This window comes from Crotalus tigris, unplaced genomic scaffold, assembly GCF_016545835.1.
Source record: "Crotalus tigris isolate CLP2741 ecotype Arizona unplaced genomic scaffold, ASM1654583v1 scf7180000017744.3724543626:3957646, whole genome shotgun sequence".
NCBI classification, from domain to species: Eukaryota; Metazoa; Chordata; class Lepidosauria; order Squamata; family Viperidae; genus Crotalus; species Crotalus tigris.
In genome coordinates, this window is record NW_024096611.1 from 153,527 (window position 1) to 174,035 (window position 20,509).

At 37.1% G+C, this 20,509-nt stretch overlaps 1 protein-coding gene and 1 non-coding gene across 2 annotated transcripts; both read right to left on the bottom strand.

Moving 5' to 3' along the window:
• Positions 1-1,830: 1,830 nt before the first annotated feature.
• On the bottom strand, positions 1,831-20,202 carry EIF4G2 (eukaryotic translation initiation factor 4 gamma 2). Its single transcript, XM_039340289.1, has 22 exons — positions 20,174-20,202; positions 18,726-18,833; positions 18,157-18,222; positions 16,720-16,845; positions 15,304-15,406; positions 14,502-14,633; positions 14,343-14,409; positions 14,107-14,258; positions 13,441-13,551; positions 13,152-13,235; positions 12,974-13,072; positions 12,734-12,875; positions 12,459-12,619; positions 8,358-8,468; positions 7,458-7,583; positions 6,785-6,889; positions 6,465-6,680; positions 6,109-6,367; positions 5,706-5,910; positions 5,306-5,517; positions 4,889-5,010; positions 1,831-4,606 (listed from the first exon to the last, which is right to left on the bottom strand). The coding sequence occupies exons 1-22, from the start codon at positions 20,200-20,202 to the stop codon at positions 4,541-4,543; spliced, it is 2,802 nt and encodes a 933-aa protein (XP_039196223.1). The 3' UTR covers positions 1,831-4,540.
• LOC120306728 lies at positions 8,096-8,319 on the bottom strand. Its single transcript, XR_005556380.1, has one exon. It is a non-coding gene; the product is annotated as a small nucleolar RNA SNORD97 (small nucleolar RNA).
• Positions 20,203-20,509: the final 307 nt, after the last annotated feature.

Sequence of the window (20,509 nt, forward strand, 5' to 3'; positions counted from 1 at the left end):
ATTCATCCAACTTCATCTCGTGTCCCCCATAGAGCCTACAACACATCTGTTGGGCAATTCTTCTAAGGTTTGGTCCAATTGACCCCATATTTTACTCTGTTGAGGAGTGATTACTGGTAGCTTTCTCTCTGGCAGGGATGTTTGGCATGAGTGAAACAAAGCTGGGGCTATCCACTAACCGGTTTCCTTGATTGGTCTAGAACAGCAGTTCCCGACCTATCTAGAACAGCGGTTCCCGACCTATCTAGAACAGCGGTTCCCGACCTATTCTATACTCCGCACCCCTAGAATGCTTCTGATATATTCTTGCACCCCATACAAAAGTTTGAAATAACAGCAACAAATTATGCATATACACTATAATTTTGAAAACCCACGTTTTCGCACTCCCTGGAATATTGTCTTGTATCCCCGGTTGGGAACCCCTGGTCTAGAATAAGGATGAATAATACAATTCACTGGCCTTGTTCCTGTGGCAAAATGTGCCATTGAGGGCAGCACAACTGATACTTATTCAGTTCCAAGACTGGTGCATAGCACTCCAACTTGGCAGTGAAAGAGTCCTTAGACTTTTGATGGTTTGCTAATACTTGACACTGCAAATACATAAAATACAGTAAAAATCTCAGAATCCTGTGTCTCTTTACTGAGTTGGGTGTTTTCAGTGTAATTTTATGTTGCGCATTAGTGCTGGAAGTTGTCTAGAAGATATAGAAAGACAGTATGCTTTAATCTACCATTATAAGATACCTGAAAGATGGATATGAATTGTGATTCAAAATACTGGAGGGAAATTAGATAAAAGTTTGTTCTAACGTTCTTCTGATTTCAAACAGGGAACATAATTCAGTTACTTGAAACTCCATCGTGTAGTATATATTTCTTCTAAATATATCGATATAATCCTATTGATTATCCTTTTACAGATTGCAAGTGACTCTGCTTATCTTTTAGATTGTCCTTGTTTTTTCTTTCCATTTCTATTCCTTCTTGTGATACTTGATAATGGCATCCCAGTTTTGCTCTTCAACAATCCACGGATTTTGTGAATCTCAGATGTGCTTTGGGATATACCTTACTGAGCTAATTTCAATGGGCTAAAAAAGTGGCTCAAAGTCCAATCTATAATAAAGGCTAGATTAGCAATTAGTACGGCCAGATTTGACAACCTGACTCAAGTAGTGATTACCATTTTCAGTTGAAACATCTTAATTATAATTAAAGTCCCTGACATAATCAGGTTCAGAAAGGATTTACTTTCAAAAGTATTATTCCTACTTCTAAGTTACCATTCACATTGCAAATTGGCCATACTAAACTTGTGTACAAGTGTACATCAATCAAATGGTGCATAGAAGAGCAGTATCAAATAACTTCTCCCTGGATCAAAACTTGCTAGGCCTAGAAATGCAATGTGTTCTGGCTAAAGGTACTCAGGATGGGGACAGCAAGAAAACAAAAAGGGAGTGTGGGGGATAGGTAAGTAGGCTGGTTAGTTGGTGGGAAAGCAAGTAGGCTGGTTGGATGGTGACAGGAGTCACTGGTTATAAATGTGATGGAATCAGGGATGGATGGATGGCCCAGTGACATATTCTGGGCTTTAATTCAGAAGTGGCAGCAGGGAGATCAGGTAGTCTGGCTGACACATAGGCAACACGGAAGGTGAGCTGCATCAATCCTCCCCTATTTCCACTGAAGATTCCTCTGCGTTTTTCTCAGGTGAAAGCCAGAACCAAATTGCTGGGTCATAATCTTCACTAAATAATCCTGCCCCAAATCCAAGCATGCATGTTTTGTGCATGGAATCAAACCCATTTTCCAGTTTGTACATACCCTTATTCTAGTTTATTCAATATCCACATGGGTACAATTCTTATTCTCAAACCTACAGTTAAAAAAAACCCTGTCAGGTCTCTGAGATCTGACTGAATTACTTGTATCACTGATACAACTGTTTATTTCATAGCCCAAAATTACAAGAATATGAACGACAAAGATGGCAAAATCATGACAAAAACACACTATCTTTCATGTAAAAAAATCATAACTAATGCCTTATATTATCACGTAATGTACAGGTTATTCTGCCTTTTTAAAAGGTTTCTACAGATATTAGACCAGGGGTGTTAAATTGCCGGCCCTTGGGCTGGTTGAATCATGTGCTGAATGAACCATGGCTAAGTATATAAACTAAACCATAATAACCAACTATTGAACATTTAAGGTAGTAACTTAATGCCTGCAAAAAAGGGAAAAAACAGCGTATACCTACACCAATTCCTTTTGATTAGTAACAAAATTTAAAGATGAGTTTTAACTGCCAACCAACTCATATAGGTTATAGATATAGTTATTATTTCCTCCAGAACATTTTGATGATAGCAACACTGAATCCAAGGGCAGTAAAGGCTAAAATTGCCATTAACTCTAACTCTCCCTTCCACCTTGATACCCATGAGCCTGGAATTTACATACTGCAAGTGCAAGACTGTTGGACATAAATAGGTGATTGAAAAATACTGCTTTAATAAAAAGCCATTTGGAATATTGTGGGTGTTTTGGACTCTGGAAAATCCTGTTGATATCTATCCTGGTTTTTGTTTTTTTGAAGGGAGGATAGATCTAATCAAGCATTCAATAGTTGGCAAAGTGGTTTATGACAGGCAGCATAGGGAAGTAATCAGTGGTGGGATTCAGCTAGTTTGCACCACTTTGGCAGAACCGGTAGCTAATTTTTTGTTGCCCAAGCCCAGAACGGACTTCTGGAAGTGGCATCCACAGAGAACCGGTTGTTCGCATATTTGAATCCCACCACTGGAAGTAATTATATTCAATAAAATATACTGGGATTATACAGCATTTGTCCATAGACAGTCAAATGGAGACTGACAATAGCTAAGAATACATTTAAATCAACCAAGGCTAATACTTAAAGACAATTTTAAATACATAATTTATGTAGTTTTATTTTGGCACTAACTGTTGATTCCAGTGATGGCAAATTCTGGACCTATGAGGCAAGATTCCTAAATTTTAGGAAGATTATATAACTTTACTTTGTCCCCCCCCCCACTCCATAGCACCCCTTTCTTTTGTAATTTTTCTGAGCAGCGTAACCAATGCTCTCTATTAATCTTTCAAATGTTGAAACATATGTAAAGAGAACACAATACTTTTAAGGTAACATAAATGCAAACAAGACAATATGGCATTGAATTTTAACTATTTAGATCTGAAAATAGCAAGCTATTTAGGATTTCAACCTAATTCTTCAGATGCCATGTTTACATTTTGGAAAGAGTGCAATGTTAATATTGCTGTCTGAGGCTTACAATTCATAAAATCATGATTGAAGAATTGTAATGCCGAATGTGCAGCCTTTTTTCCAGATGTATTGAACTTGAATGACCAGAATTTCTGGGAATATTTAAAAAATACATTTTTAGGACAATAGGAAACCACTAATCTTACCAATTTACCTTTTTGACACTTGGCTCTTTCAGTTGTCTTCCCTGGTGTAGAAGACGGCACAAAGAACTCAAAAAATATCAAGCATTTTCACAAGAGTTCTTAGTATTACACGGACCTCAAACAGTATCATGATTCTGACATATGAATCAATGACAAACGTTTGTAATTTACAACTGGGAAATAATGAAACAGGGCTGCCCTCTCCAGAAATTTTACCATACAGGATATATCTAATTAAATGGGACTGAGGGAAAGTCACATATTTCCTGCTTCAGAATCTATTTTCCAAAAATATATAAAAAGTAGCCATTTCAACAAACATTCAAGTATCACAATGTTTATTGATAGATACAAGTATATAAAATCAGGGCATGAACATGTCTTGATAAATTAAGTAGACTTAATTCCAATACTATAATAGGGACCAATTCAGTTTCTCACCATTTTATTTCATACCCACAAAGACCACTTCCAAGGGCATCTATCCACCTCTTCAAACTGATCATTTTTGTGCAAGTAAACCATGTTTCTTTTTAAAAGACTTGTGCACTTGCCCAGGCTCAAGGATATTAAAATCTAGCACATAAAGCCCATTACTAGAGGTAGAAATACAGGCAATATACTATTACGGCAACCACCATCAATTACAGTTAAGGATTCTCTGTAACAACCAAATGGATAATCAAATATTGCAACAACTCAAGTATTACACTGAGCAAAGTGCATTTCTACAGTATTCAGTGTTGCTATTCAGATTTCTAACGAACAGCCTATGGTAACTGGCATCAAAGAAGATCCTTACACAGACTGTTTCTGAACTTATGATGTAATTATTGCATGCTGCTAATACACTGTTATCTAAACATTAAAGATATTCTAAAATATTTTTATGGTAGACTATGATTAAGACATACTACAAAAACCCTTATGCAGAAACAAGTCCTACTGACCCGCTACTGCTTTAAATATTGTGAAAACATTACAGCGGAATGAGTTTTCGCAGTGGTTAGGTCAAATGCAGTTACATCATAGCAACAGTATGTTTGCACAATTTAAGGCTTTGGCTGGTTTAATCAGCATCTTCTTCAGATTCTTCTTCCTCTGCTGTTTCCAGCCAGGTCAACCACTGGTTTACCTACAATTAAACCCAAATACTATTATTAGAATGAGAGAAAAAAAGAAAAAATGTAATTCAAATGTATCTGGGGATTAATTACATATTAAACCACTACATACTAATTTATTAAGATTATAAAAATTACTGTAAACATGAGGCATATTCTCATGGCTCTAATTTTAAACTTTATAGAAATCTGATTTTTACAGTAATATTCTGTTTTCCCTAATGAGTCTACAAGTACAATGCGGTAATTATTTTGCTAAAACCTATGGTTAAAAATACAGTGAGATAATTCACCTGGAACAAAGCTTTGCCTTTCCCTGGAAACTCTTGAGTAATATCTTCTTTCCATGCCAGAAAAGCTTCTTCTTCAATGATTTCCATATCATAGAAATGCACAAAGAAGCGCAGTAACATGCCTGTAAGAAAGAAAATATTTTGCTTTTTTCACTCAGATGATCTTTTAAAGCACCAAGATTTTACAGTAGCCATTTCTTTAGCATCAGTGGCACTAAAATTTACTATTCAGTCATTTCACTTAGTTGCATAAAAAGTGGTTAAACAAACCTGACACCAACTTATATAAGCATCTCTCTAGCTGTATTTAAAGTATCACTCTTTGGCTATATAGGAACATTTGGCTAGAATTCCCTCTCATCTGATGTCATAACAAATGCACATGAAACAGGGAGAGGTAAAAGATTTTATTCTTACCTTTTGGAAAATTGTTGTTGTAGCAGTGCACTTGGAGTGCATACAGGGCACTCACTTGTAGATCAACATGGTCATGAAGGAATTTCTGCATAACTGGCTTAAAGGAAAGAAGCAGCTGTTTTTCTTGCTCCAACTGTTCTTTAGAAGGAGCAGATGAAGAATCTGGTTCATCATTAGGTGGATTTACTTCACTAGAAATATACTGCAAGAAACTAAAAGAATTGGAAGGAATTATTTAACATACTTATCTATGTAAAGCAACAGAAGAGCAAAGATTCTTCTTTGCTTAGCATATATAAAAAACAGGAAATAACCCCAACATTGCTATAATCATTTTATATTATAGTATAGTTAGCTCATGTGTGACATGCAACAAACTGATTTCTGTTGCATTTCTCACCTGGTCATCAAAATATTAACAAATCCCTTATCTACATGTAGTTTTGGTGAAATGTTGTCTTTAATCCATTTATAGCTTGCTTGAGGGGATGGGTCCAACTTAATTTGCTTTAGTAGCTCCTTTTCCAGTTTCAGAAGTGGAAACAAGAAGCTAAGTCCTTTCCCTTCCAATATCTCCAGCATACGATCCTTATTCTGGTCAATCTCTGTAACATATAGATAAAAAACTGTCCCAAATATTCTTTGAGCTTGTCAACTTAATTTACTACATATCCACGCTTTAGCTCACATTTTAAAAACTCTGTAATATTTAACCATATTTTCTAACTAGATGTTTATTATAGTTACCCATCTACTTCCCAACTCCCTCCACGTACTGTACACGTAGTATACTCATGCCTTACCTGGAAGCATCTTTTGCATGTTCACTTTGCTCTGTTGGAAAAGCTCGGTTAGCCATTCTCGATCCTGCAACTTGGCTAACTGCTGAAGGCAAAGTAGGAAGAGGGGAAAATGGGTGCCACTTTCCAATGGTTGTGCTAGTTCAGAGATGCTCACGAGTTCTGAAATTATGGCCCGAGCTGCAAACTGTGCTAGATAGGATTTTACCAGAGGGATGTCCACCTCTAGTTTAGGGCACTGGTCCAATACATTTAGGAATGCCTGAAAAAAGTTTACTAGCATTAATTACATTCTCCCATGTCTGGTTCTAACAACAAACAATACAAACATCAATGTATGCTTAGAATACATGCATTACCTGCATGAAGTTGTCACTAGTAGCTATCCCTTCCTGTTTAAGTAAATTGATCAATGCACTTGCTTTTTCTTTATCTTCATCTGATCGATCTAGTGACTGAAGTATTATTTTGCTCAGCATCTCAGAAAGAAAATGTTTTGGTGCCCTCATTTCTCTCACACTGTTGACAGCATCATTGGCATTTCCATTGTTCAAATATTCAGTCACAACAGTTTCCTAAAAAAAAAAAAAAAAAAAAAGAGGAAAAGTTTTTTGTTTTGTTTTCCTTAATTCTTTAGTTATCACATGCTACAATTTGAGAGGAGACTAAATGAACTTACTGTTAACTTGAGCAGCTCTTCCTTAGAAGGTGGTGGCTTTTTACTTGTCTTTGCAGGCTTCTCCTGAATAAGTGGCGGATTTGTTTTGAGACCAAGTTGAGGTGGCTTAAAAAACAAAACACGAGAATTTAGGTGTATTTATTCACAGTACTGCATGAATCTTAAAATATCTGCTAGCTTAAAACTGCAATATTAAGCATCTTTTTAACCAAGCCTTAATTAGTAGAGCTCCACGGCACTTTGGCAAACTGACAATAATCGTATTTGGAATAGCCTCACAAAGGCTTTCACTTTCATGATCACCCTTAAGCATATATATTTTGAAAAGACACTTTTACTTAATTGTCCCAATCAAATCTCACTGTTTACCTGGATTTACTCCCAAACAAGCAAATATTGTGGAATTCCAGGATCTTGCTAAGCATTTGTTCTTCTGAACTCTTAAATAGAAGAAAATGACTTACTGGAGACATGTGCTGCTATGCTCTGAAGTGCCTCTGTAGGACACAATATTCTCAGATATGCAGCCACCACAATAGAAATTAGGGTATAGGTTTAATTGTTCCCTCCCCGTTATTTTAATACTTTAAAAATGGATATGCTTTCTAGCATGCAATCTGTATAATGAACATAATCAAGAAAACTTTGATTAAGCCATTAGAGAAACATTTACCTGTCCCAGAGGTGGTGTCTGAGTACGTTGTGGCTGTGCACTGGGAGGAATCATAGTTATCTGGGGCTGAAGCTTTGGCACTTGGTTTTTGTTTACTACAAAACACTGAGCAGGTCTGAGACTAATCTGTGAAAAGAAGCTGGCTATTAGAAATCTGGAGTATGGTTCTATTATGGTAGCAGTGAAAACTACACGTAGCAGAGTTGCCCGTTATTTACAAGCACTGCTAAGTTATAGCAGCAATGTTTTTGAGGAAACAATTTGTTGCAAGTAATAATAATAATGATAAGGTTGGAAGGGACCTTGTAGGTCATCTAGTCCATCCCCCTGCTCAGGCAGGAAACCCTATACCATTTCAGACAAATGGCTGTCCAGTTTCTTCTTAAAAACTTCCAGTGTTGGAGCATTCACCGCTTCTGGAGGCAGGTTGTTCCACTGGTTAACTGTTCTAACTGTCAGGAAGTTTCTCCTTAGTTCTAGGTTGCTTCTCCCTTTGGTTAGTTTCCACCAGTTGCTTCTTGTCCTGCCTTCAGGCACCTTGGAAAATAGCTTGACTCCCTCTTCTTTGTGGCTTAATGGCTTTTTATATCTCCATCTAGCAACTGAAATTACTTCAACAGCTCTTGTTTATGATTAAGACGCCCTCATATCTCATAATCTTGCTCATAGGACACTGGAAACTCCAAGAAGGATGGGGGGCAGAGAGGAAGAGAAGTGAAACTCCAAGAGGGTGGAGGGAAGAAAAAGCAAGAACGTAAAAAGATAGATAACCTGGAGAGAAAAAAGTGAACAGAAGGAAGATAGAAGAGGAGTTCCAGTGTTGATCCTCGTAATAACGCGTCTTGTTATAATCATTGGGCATCTTTTAAAAACTGTATCTATTCTTTTTCAAGGGCATACCTCATCTGCATTAAGCTGTCCCTTCTTAGAAAACCGTGGAGGCATATCCTTAGACTGTCCTTGTTGAGACAGAAGTCCCTGATTTTGATTATGGTATAGTTGGCTTTGTCCCTGTTTTCAAGACAATGAAAGGAAAATAAAGACTATAAGAGCGTATACCTTTGCTTGTTATCATAAAAATATTTTTTCATATATTCTATGTGTACTGCATGTTTACTTTGTTAAGACTTCTATGATGATGAAAATACTATTGCTACCTTACCTTTCCATCAGGAGTTCTAATTTCCAATTTACCTGTGAGGTAGATTGGATTTAAAAAACTGGCCCCAAGTTGTCCCCCGATCTTCATTCGCTAAGAGTGAATCTAGGTCACTAGTTATAAGCTAGCATTTTAAACATCTGAACTGTTATAGACTGGTTATTTTATAACAAGCTGAGTTTGGGTTTATCTAATCAAAAGGCAAAGTATTAATTCTCAGTTTATGACACAATCCCAACAATTACATCAGTGCTTTTCAAACCTGAATAAATTATTCCAAAGTGGGTAAAAGTAATTTTTCTTTTCTCACAAACCCATTACCCACCATAACAGGGACATTTAAATTGACTTAAAGATTGTCACATGTACTAAAATATATTTTAAATTCTCCCCATTTGTCTTAAGACAAAAATTGATGAAATCACCAACAATTGTTGAAATGACAAAGATAATTTAATATTGTTTTTGCAATACAGGTAGTCCTCAACTTATGACTATTCTTGCAGTGACCGTTCAAAGTTATGACAGTACTGAAGGAAGGGACTTGGGAGCGGTCCTTTTAAGTTTGATAAAGTCTTTCTTATAAACGATTTGGAGTCATGAAGGAAAATGTTTGGGAACCACTATATTATAGAAGTGTTCATAAAGAAGATGCATCAAGTATAATATTTGGGAGCTACTAATTATGCTTTGGATTTCACATAGATAATGGAAAATAATGGAAATATATTTCCTTTATCTACTCTAAATTTGGGAAACTGAAGAAAATAGTCTAAACAGAAGTGTAGCAAGTGAAGTTGCCTGTGGAAAAAGGCAGAAAAAACCCCTGATCAATTCCACTTCTTTATTCCTGGGTGCTGACGCTGAGGAGACATTTTTTTTAAAAAAACACAAGAATATGGAGACAAAGAGAACTACTTTTGTTACTTACAAGGGGAGTGCTATGTTTTGTTTTTACCTTCTGGAAGATGGCAAGCGTTATATATGCAGCAGATGCAGACATAATGCCTTTTTGGAGAAGCAGCTAGAGGTAGTTAGAGACAAACTGCTGTTGTGAAAAATGTATTGGACAACAAAAAATGCTTGAGGAGGAACAATAGTGGCAAGTCCCAAGAAGAAAAAAGCCAACCAGCCAGAGGGGATCGGAGAGATGAAAGAATGACACAAAAGAACCAAACTTGTAAAAATGAGCTTCGTTTCCTTGGAGCTTCAGAATAGATTCTAAAGACTCTACGCCAGTGGTTCTTAACCTGGGCGATATTGCCCCCCAGGGGGCGATTTCATTTTTCAGGGGGGTGATGGAACGAAAAAGGGTGACGCGGGGGTGAAGGAACGAAAAGGGGGTGATGGAGCGAGAAGTTTTGGGGACACTTGAGACTTTTCCGTACAGTGAATTGTTGTATATCTGTCGTACAAAAACATCAGATCGCTCGCTATTAGTGGATTGAATTGTGTTTTCAAATGTTCCTCCAGCTAGCTTCAGTACAGAATGCCGTACATATGTGAATATGCATTAGCTTCGTTTTCGAATTTTTTTCTGCTCTGTAAAACATTTTGTGTGTCTCTTTGTATTGTACTTTTTTAGCGTGCACTCCAGTTCGGTATTATATTTTCTTTTTGTCTTTTTAATCCTTTTTACAGTGTGCGTGATTATATATACTTTCCTCGACTATATATACTTTCCTCGAATCTTAATTTAGTTTCAGAGTTTTCGAAATTCTTAGTTCCTGCATTGCGGTTTGTTCTTGTGCCCTTTTTGTATTTCTTTTTGAGTCTTAAATTTCACTTGTAATTCAATCATTAAATGTTACTATTTTTCTTTTCGGGCATTTCACTTTCTTGCAATTGAATTTTGTTTTCAGTGGTCATTACATTTAAGTGTCTTGAACAAATAAGATAATGAAATACATGTATCACGAAGTTTGGGAATAAAGTGATGGGTAGCATCAAATTTTTTCACACAGTTGAGATAAAGACTGGAAATAAATTATTTGCATCGATATGTCCTGCTGATAATTTTAAAGAAAACAAAAAAAAGTGTTTGCATAAATTGAAGAATTATTTCCTATGAGAGGTTATGCTGAGGGAGGGGGCGATGACAACTTCCTCATTGGCTCAAGGGGGCGATTCGTTGAAAAAGGTTAAGAACCACTGCTCTACGCTGATGTTGTTTCTGGACTTCTGGATGAACTGCAGCTGCCACAGGGGCCAAAGATGGCTACACAAGTTCTGTAAAGGGGACAATTCCTGTCTCTGCCTTGAAGCAACAGCAAAAGGAGATGCTTATTTGAGACTTCCTACTGAGGCACCAAAGCAGCAATCAGCAATGAGCTAGCAGTCTTATCAAGAGAAAGGTGCTGCCTTTCACAGGTTCACATTTGGGATGTAACAGAAAACATCCCAGGACTCTTTAAGCTGACTAAATAGTCCTTTTTAGTGATTCTGGCGGGAATGGTAGTGTTGAAAACATTGCAAGATTATAAAGGACTGTGCTGTTAGTTTTTTTTTTTTTAAACCAAAACCCTCCTTCCGTGTTGAAGGCTATGAACCCCGAAGCAAAACAAACTTAAGTTTACAAGGGAAGTTAAAAGTAACTTAAAAGTTAGTTTTTTTCAGTTGTATCAGAGCAAGAAAGCCATAAAGGACAACTTAGTGTGTCCAGGAACACACTGATTACATTCAAGAGCCTTGAAAAAACTTGGCTATCAAGAATGGTTATAACTGCCGAAGGAATATTAGGGCAAGTGTGGGAAGATGACCCATATGACCTATAAGCTTGTTGCTGATATTGGGCAAACTCCAGAAATGACTGTTAATCATTTAGAAGAGTATATAGTTGGCAAAAATGACTGTTAATCATTTAGAAAAGAATATATTGCATGTCTTTATGAAAGAACAAATCATGCCAAAGCAATCTGATCTCTTCTATTGTTTACTACAGAGATATAGTAAACATAATTCCAAACTATTTAATCAAGTTTCTTACTAGATCCTTGAAAAGATGACAAAATGTAGGCTGTCTGTGTTACTGTTACAAGGATACAAGCTTAGCTAAACATACACAAACAGGCTCTGTATTGTTCAACACTGATGGCTTATAAAATGAGCTAAAAACAAAAGATTATCAAGTTTTTGGTAATAACAAGATAAATACTTAAGAGGACAGTATCAGGATTCAAGAGGACCTGACAAGCTAGAACAATGAACAGAAACTAACAAGATGAGTTTCAAACATAAACCGTGTTTGCACCATATACGTGAATAAACTGGTAAACTGCAAAAAGATTATGAGCTAATAGCATAATGCAGCTACAAGAAAAACACTTTTAATTTGCATTAGTGATAGTACAGCTTAAAGATCAAGGGAATTATTTCATTCTACTCTATTAGTTAGACCACAACTAAATTCCAGCATCTTTTCTTGACACTATTAATATCCTTCCAAAAATACAAACTTGAATAGTTTAGAAGGAGAATAACTGAGATGGTTAAGAGCCGGAAGAAAAAGCTTATATGGAATAGTTGGATGTGCTGAGTATCTTTAATCTGGAAAACACTAGGAAGAGACATGTCTTCAGGGTTTTGAAAGCTGGTCTGTGTGAATACAACAGAATTTAGTGATGTTCCAAAACACAGGACAAGGAAGAGTGATTATTGTTATTATTAGTAGAGTGTTGATTGAGAATCCCAGATGTGGGGGCGGTGGGAGGGGAAGGGATACATTTTTTACTGCTTCTATTTCATTGTTGTTGATGCAAGTCATTCAGAATTATGCAATGAATGATGACCATGTACATTTCCTATATTTAAAAAGCAGAATTTCTCTTCTATCAGTCACTTACTGGACTTTTCAAGAAGGATTTGCCTAGCTCTCCAAAGTGGGATTGAACAGGAGCCATGAGGTGTCCCCCATGGCCATTGAAAAGTTGATTTGACCGATGTCGCCCCATGGTAGGTGAAAATCTGTCTTGAATAACTCCCGGACCAGTACCAATTCCACTACCTGAATTCATAAAACAAACAAAAGTCAAGAAGATTATAACTCAGGATATCTTTATCAATGTATTTAAAAAAAGTTAAAAAACACAGTGTCATTTCTTCACTGAATAGTAATTACCAGGCATTTGTCCAAACATATCAGCAAGCCCACCAAGTGGATCCCTGTCAAGTTTCATCCTGGGTGACATAAACGATCCCTCCAGAAAGAAGTCACTTCTCATTCCTTGAGACAAAGGAGGAGGAATAAAAACTCCCAGATCCTTAAAAAGAAAGTCAGTTGGAAATCGAATTAAAAGCACATCTCTTAGCACACTTTATTCAGCCACACAGCTAAACCCGTATCTTGTGAAATACTTACTTTCACAGCATCTTGACGGATTTGATTGATAGTCTTTGGTCCATTGTCAAGAAAAGCTTTACGAGGAATCCAATTGTGTTCTCTCAACTCCACAGTATCCTTCAAGGATTAAACAGAAGAATATTAGCTTCAAGGAGTATGCTAGATTTGTCAAGGTGAGCAATTTTATTACTCTTACCTGCAGCAGGAAACGAATCCTTGCCGGCAATTCCTTACACATCATCAAGGAGCGCATACGGGCAAAGTACTGATCCATTAAGGACTGTTAAGAAATTCATTAAATTTGGCATTAAATTTGGCAAATTATCAAAAAGAATAAACATATTATTATGTACGAGTCATTTTATTTGCTAATTAAAAACTGTTAAAAACTACAATATTTTATCTACAATAGTCTATCCCAGGAAGATGAATATTAATAGCATAAATACAGAAATATATATTTATGCAATTTTACTGGTGCTTACCTTGGCTTTTGCATGGTCTAGTCTAGGTCCTACTGTCCTCATTATCTGACAGAGGCACTCCAAATCCTCCCCCATATCCTTGAGTTGGACTCTCTTCTTCTTTTCCAAAAGCTGGGTAATTTGAAACAATACAATTAAAAAAATATTTTTACTGCCATTTTACAACTTACTTTTATAAGCCGCATATCAATAACATGAGTGTTCAAGAATATTTAATCATACATCCAAGTTGCAAAACAAATGCTGCTCTCACCTAAGATGCCATGTCCAAACAAGCTACACAATTCCATTTCAACCTAGTGTTTTATGCAAATTCAACATTAGATTCCATCTATAAGAATTTCGTAAGAAATCCAACCACATGAAAATACAAATAAAGTAAGGGTAAGGACCCTTTAGTTGTGGTCAGAGCTTTACATTGGTAATAACATGACCCAGAATTTTCTATAACTTATCCAGAGTTCTCAAGCAGTTCTAACAGGTTTTCCTTAAGGTGCTAGCCAATGTGTAAAAAAATAAAAACTTTTATTTTAGGAAATTTATTACTAACAGTGTTTACCCACCATGTAGTCACCAGTAGGTACTACTTAATTTTTTTCAAAGTACATTACTAGCTATCTCACCAATGATGTTTACATAGTAAAGATTAAAAAAAACACCACTTACTGTTTTGATGCACTTATGAAGGATAGATTCATGAATAAGATCAAGTTTGCCAAGTTCTCCAATGAATTTGATGTTTCCCAGCATCTTGATCTTAGCAATAGCTCTCTGTTCCTCCTCCTCTGGGAGGAGGGGGCCATCTTGCTTATCATAGACTAAAAATAGAGGTAAGTTTTAGACACTGTTTTATGACCAAAAAAGACAAGCAAATCAAGGAATACAATATTTTGAAAACTTACTATCAACATTTCTGGTTCTGTTTTCAAATTCATCTTGAAGTTTAGAAATTAAGAGGCGTCTGAATGTCTAGGATTTAGAATGCAAACATTTAATGTCTTATCTTGTTAAAATACCAATTCTCATAATAAACCTTAATCCAAAAGAAAATTATACTCAACTGTGCTTTGCTTCTGTCCTGAATGACTCTCTGTGGATGGGCCATCAAAGTTGGGTGCATCTTCTGCCAGTCGCAGACATAGTTGAGCATATAGCGAGCTATACTTTGGCTCTTCAAGGGCTTTGTCTACGATCTGAGAGCAGAGACTTTATAAATTATATGGAAATTGTCTAATATTTAAAAGCTGCACTTTTAAATGATCCCAGGTAATCCTATCTAGTTTTATTGGGAGTTTCAGAAATTCACAATGACAACTATGCAGTACAAAAAACTATAGTGTAGTTAAGATTCCCTACCTTGCTCTTCCTCTAAACAATTAAGTAATGGGACAATTTCACTAATCTACCAGGTATCAATGTCCAATAAACAAAAGGTAATGTATTTTAATGGACACAATAGTGGAAAGTAAGCTGCATCTCCATGCTTGATTTCTACTCCTGCAGTCTGATTGATGGTTATCTGAACAATCATGACACCTGAAACACACCAGCTCAGAGTTTTCCCTCAGGCCATATCAGCCATATTATTTGCTGAGAGACAGTAATCCCTTGCACTTAGTTTCTACCTTTACTAATAAGATAGGAAAAAGCTCAACTGATTTATGTAACCTTATAAACATACATAGGAAACAGTGCCACTAGATAGTGGATCATTTGAAAATAATTCGTTCTCTAAGCTGATCTGTTCTGTAACATAATTCCTATAATAGCCATGTTCACAGTACACTAAACAACCTGCAAGATACCTGCGGTACATTATATGTTTTATTAAAACAGTATTTTTTTCTGTTCATGTTATCTTACCAGCAGTATGATCCCCTTTAGGATGAGCTTAGACTCTACACCCACATTGAGGAGCTCAAGGCATAGTTTGTCAAACTTTTCAGGAGTAAGCTTATTTAGTATGCTAAAGGAAAGAAAACAAATCTTCTTAGTCAAGATTTGACTTGTTTACTGTTTAACTTATAAAACCTTTTGCTAGTGTTAATCTTAAACTGCACACGGTTTTAATTTTAATCTGTTGGAAATTCTTATACCAAATTGGTAATTGTATAACTGGTTACTCAAAATCAATCTATATTATAGATCAGATACTTTGAAAGCCCTGATTGTAAGTACTAGTTTCGCAATAAATAAAGCAACACATTAGATACAGGCTAAGTGAGACCCAAAAAACAGGAAAGCTAAGAAACAAGGATACTGAAATAAAAATGTTAAACTAAAGGAAAACAATGGAACCTGAGATGAGAAGTGGAGAACTCAAGGGGGATGGAGGAGATAAAGCAAGGTATTAAGATAGGAAATGTCCAATATGAGCAGCCTTCTAATAAAACCAAGACATTAAGAGCTGAATTACAGGTACTACAAAGGGGGGAAAATGGATGGAGAACAAGAGATAAGAGTGACTGAATAGTGTGAGATAAAACAGGTAATGCCATAACAATCAGGACTCTGAATAAACAATGGGTGTGAAATACAAAGTGAAAAGCAAGAGAATGCAGGACAAAGTAAAAATGAAAAGCCTTGACCCTAGATTCAAAGCAGTCAGGAAACACACAAGCAAATGTTATTGAATGTGGACATTGGTGTCAAGAGTCCAGTGGATCTATCAGAACAAACAGTGATGAATTCTGAGAACTATAATTCAACTTTTAGTGAAATAGTAATTCCTTCCTCTTGGCCTAGATATGCTAATTCAACATAAAAACAATCCGCCAAAGGAACAGAACACAGCAGAAGTTTTTTTTTTTTTTTGCTTCTGCCTGGAATAACTAGTTTAAGAACTGCCATTAAGCGTTTTTAAGATCACACAAACAACTCAATGTAGGCTGAACTAGTTACTAGTTTAATGGACCAGATCTAAGCCAAAAATCACCTCCTCCTCACATTATTTATTAACCCTTTCATTTTATCTCCATGTTTTTAGATAGACAGGGCGATTGGCTCAAAGTCACCACTATGTTTCCGTGGCTAAGAGGATTTGAACCGGTGTCCTTCATATCCTACCCACCTTGTCTCTATACTCTTCAGGCTCCTTAGAGTCTACATTCAGAGAACTGAAAAACACCTTTAGAAAACTGTGGCTTTGCAACAAGGAAAATCTCAATTGGAAATAAATGGCTGGGAAAACAACTATGCACTCTGTGTCTTAGATGTGAATCGATCAGTCAGTTATTGGATTATAAAATTCCACTGACAAATTGTTTCATCAAAACTTACCCTCTTACTTTCCTGAAGATTGCATCATGTCGTTCTTTGTCATTTGCGGAGTCGTCATCTCGTCTAGTGCTTCGTGAAGGAATCCATTTCTGAGCGTTTTGCCCTGGGGTTTTCCCCAGGAACTCGCTTTTAGAAATAGAACATTAATTCATTAAAACCTATAGCATATTCCCATATAATCTGGAAATACTCAGTTTTAAACTTGTTTTCAAATCGGAACACTCAAGAAACCCTGAAATTTCAGTACTATAACCTGAATTATTTTATAGCCATTATTTAATCCCTTTTGAACTCATTTTTGGAGCTTTGAACATTTGAAAAATTCTCTTACAGCAGTTATTATAGCTGAAAATTCTCATCAGAAGACCCAAACCATGTCAAACATAACAAAATAAAAAATAGTTAAGGAATTAAAGGAACTAAAACACTGCAAGCTTCGAGCATTCCATTTATGGAATGACCATTTCATGTATTAAGGTGTTCTTGCATTTCGTCCTAAATTTGAAACAAAATGGACTAGTTAAATTCTTATTTTGAGTATTCAAATATTCCACAATTTGCATTTCTAGTCCTCTAAAATTAATTATGGGGAATTTGGGTCCAGAGATTCCATCTCTGCTTTCACTGGTTGGGTCAAGTCACAGAGGTTGGGGAAGATAGTTAATTACATGTTCAAAGATTTATGGATTTCAACTTTGTGGAAAACAGAAGTAGACTTGCAGAATTGATATTAACTAATCCACATTAAGAGCTGAATTACAGGCACCACTGCCTGTATAAGCAATCTTCTACCCCATGGCTCAAACTAAAAAAAAAAATCACGTGATGGTAAGTTCTTTAGAATAGGTGACATCCTATAATCTATCTCAAATGCTGATTTGCTAGAATGGCTGGTCTTCCTCAAGGCTAACCTGCTTCTGCTTAATTTTCTTGATCTGTCCGAATTTTCTTTTCTCACTCTATAGTCAACCAGCAGTTGTCTCAACATTCAGAGTCATCTGACTCGCTAGATAGGATGCTCTGGCTCTCAGATCATGTATGTCTGCATCAGAAATTACATTAGACAAATGACTGCTGCATTCCTGGAGTTTAAGATGGTAAGTAAGATTCAGAATGGATTACAGCCACTTATACTTGCAGTCCTGAGACAGAAACAAGGAAGCTTTTTGAATTGCAAATGTTCCCTATTGTGGAATACTCAAAATACTTTGGATTTCATTCTATTGGGATATTCTACATGCTTTCATGCATGTCCCATTAGAGATAAACAAGTATCAGACAAAAACCTAAATATACTAAGACATGAAGTAGTTAACAGAACACTGATTGGTTTCATACAGACTTTCAGTTTACATTTACTTACAATGGAATTTAATTTTACAAATTAAAGAATCCATACAATAGCCAATATAGCAGTGCAATTAGCATGCAATGTACCTGTTGCCGGCAGTCTTGGGATAGTGCTGAAGCGCACCCCTACCTCCTCCTCCGCCTGAAGAAGCACTATAAATAAAGAATAACTGCTAAAGAATTTTTGTTTTGTATGCAGGAAACCAAAATTGTGTAGTTTAACCAGAACTATTTTATAAACAACTTAATGATTTGTGAACAGAAGCTTCCTTGGATAAAAAAAACATTTTTCCCCTTCTGCACATGTTAGTATTTTCTTGTAACCTGATCATTTGTCTGAATCAACTAATATCCTTTATATGAAGCTAAAGTCAGTACTTTAGTAAACGAAGTACTTATCCTATTCTTAAATTCTCAATGAAGGACACAACAAATATACAGAATATACTTATTTGTTGCCTTTTAATATATGGTCTATAAAACTTAGAAAGTGTGTTAGTGGAATTCATGTGGTAAGCCATATATTTAATTTCATTGGTTGTGACTAACTGCAAAAGCAAACAAACAAACCAACTTAAAAGGCTAAGAAATTTTTCTTTATAGACAAAAATACTTTTGTGTTTCTATCTGTTTCATTGTCAAAAAGCTTTACTTACCTGAAACGAGAAGCACCCCCTTCTGCAATCGCACTCTCCACTTTGGCGGCTTGGCAATGAAGAATCTTCAAAAGAATAATAAATTGACAGGACAGGGAAAAACAAAACCTAAAAGGCAAGAGTTCACAATGTAAGTTTTTGTTTAAGATTCGAATAATAGCACTCCCCCAGATTTAAACAAAAATAGTTTCCCAAAGATTTTGGTATTCAGAGTCTAAATAATTATCATTTCCTAGAATCTTCTACAGTTTGCCATCCAGAATTTCTGAGAAATTTACTTGGCATTGCAGCCTAAGTTTTTTCCTCATCTGCATCTCCTGAATCAACCCTGCCTCCTGCTGATTCCACAAACATACATCCATGAAAGTCTTACATATTATATACATTTTAAATATTTCACAACAAATGCTGTGTATAAGCAAAATCTAAACCATCTACTATCCATATTAAAGAACCCACAGTATAATATTTTACTGCCCAACATGACATGTGCTTATAAATCTGATAAATATTGGTAACCTGACAAATTCCACCCAACATTGGTAATTTTCAATACCCGAATATATGTCAGGATTCCTGACAGGGAAGAAAGCGGAAGCAACACACAAACACACTTTTCCAGGAAGGATCCTATTGTGTCCAACTTAAATTGCAGCTCTATCTACTTAACGACTTCAAGTAAACCAAAACACAAGACTTCCAATCCCAGGGCCGCCACATCTGCAATCTCCACTGTTTTTATTCTTCCCGCCACTTAACTAGCCTTAAAAATACGCCTGTAAAGCGGGGAAGATGGCGTGGCGCAGCCCAACTAAAGACCCAGAAAACCCCTCCGTTTAATCCCGCAGATCTTCGAACAAGCTGTAGCCTGTTTCAAGCATCCTCCCCAGGTCATCCTCGACCCCTTCCTACCCCGCGCTGGGCACCGCCCGACTCCAGACTCAGGCGCAACCCCGGCGCTAGGCCCGACCTTTGTTCTCGGTTTACTGCCCCATCTGCAGTTGCCGGCTATTCAGCAACAGAAACGGAGATGGGGCATAGTTTCAACTTTTCCGGAGCGAGGGAGAGCGGTGGAACCGAAACTGAAAGAACTATCCCACTAAGAGACTAAATACACTTCTTTCTTCCCCATGGAATAATAGTAACCATGGGCGAAAAATAGTATATTCTCTATTCGTGGAGCAACGCGAGGGCTCAAAGGCAGCATAAGAATCGGACTACCCTGGCACCGGACTTGATTGTGCCAGTCACAATCTTCAATAAAAATCGGCCGCCTCTTTCTCCCCTCAGATACCGGTTGGGAGAAGACCGGTGCCGGCCGCCATTTTGTTGCTCGGCGAACGTGCAGGACCGAGAACAAGATGGCGGTGGTTTTAGGTAGCCGCCATTTTGCATACCAGCAGCCGATTTTTCCTTAGCCGCCTTCGCTCGCCCCCCGCCTCAAATACTCCCCAAGCCCAAGTAGTACCAGCCCCATCGCTTTTCCCCCGATTATCATCTTAGCCAACGACGGTTAATTCCTCACCTTCCCTACAGCCTCGTCAGCGTCCCCAGGACCGGCGGCGAGGGCTGGGAAGAGGCGAGAGAAGGGAGGGGGAGAGGGAGCCGGGGATCGGGGCTGGGAGAGGGAAGGGGGAGAGAACGAACGGCAGGACGGATCCCTGAATCACCACAGAAGCCACCAAGCACTTCTCTCCGTCACCTCCATAGAAATCAGACCAACTCTCCACCGCTTCTAAGGCGCACTGAGACAGTCCCACTAACTTTATTACACAGCGTGCAGC

Excerpts from the sequence above, each read along its gene's own strand:
- EIF4G2 (XM_039340289.1), bottom strand. The coding sequence starts at position 20,202 with ATGGGGCTGGTACTACTTGGGCTTGGGGA. Across the intron at positions 15,407-16,719 it reads ATCTTCAGGAAAGTAAGAGG|CATACTAAATAAGCTTACTC; the intron begins GTAAGTTTTGAT and ends TCTTTCCTTTAG. Across the intron at positions 13,236-13,440 it reads TAGACCATGCAAAAGCCAAG|TCCTTAATGGATCAGTACTT; the intron begins GTAAGCACCAGT and ends ATTTCTTAACAG.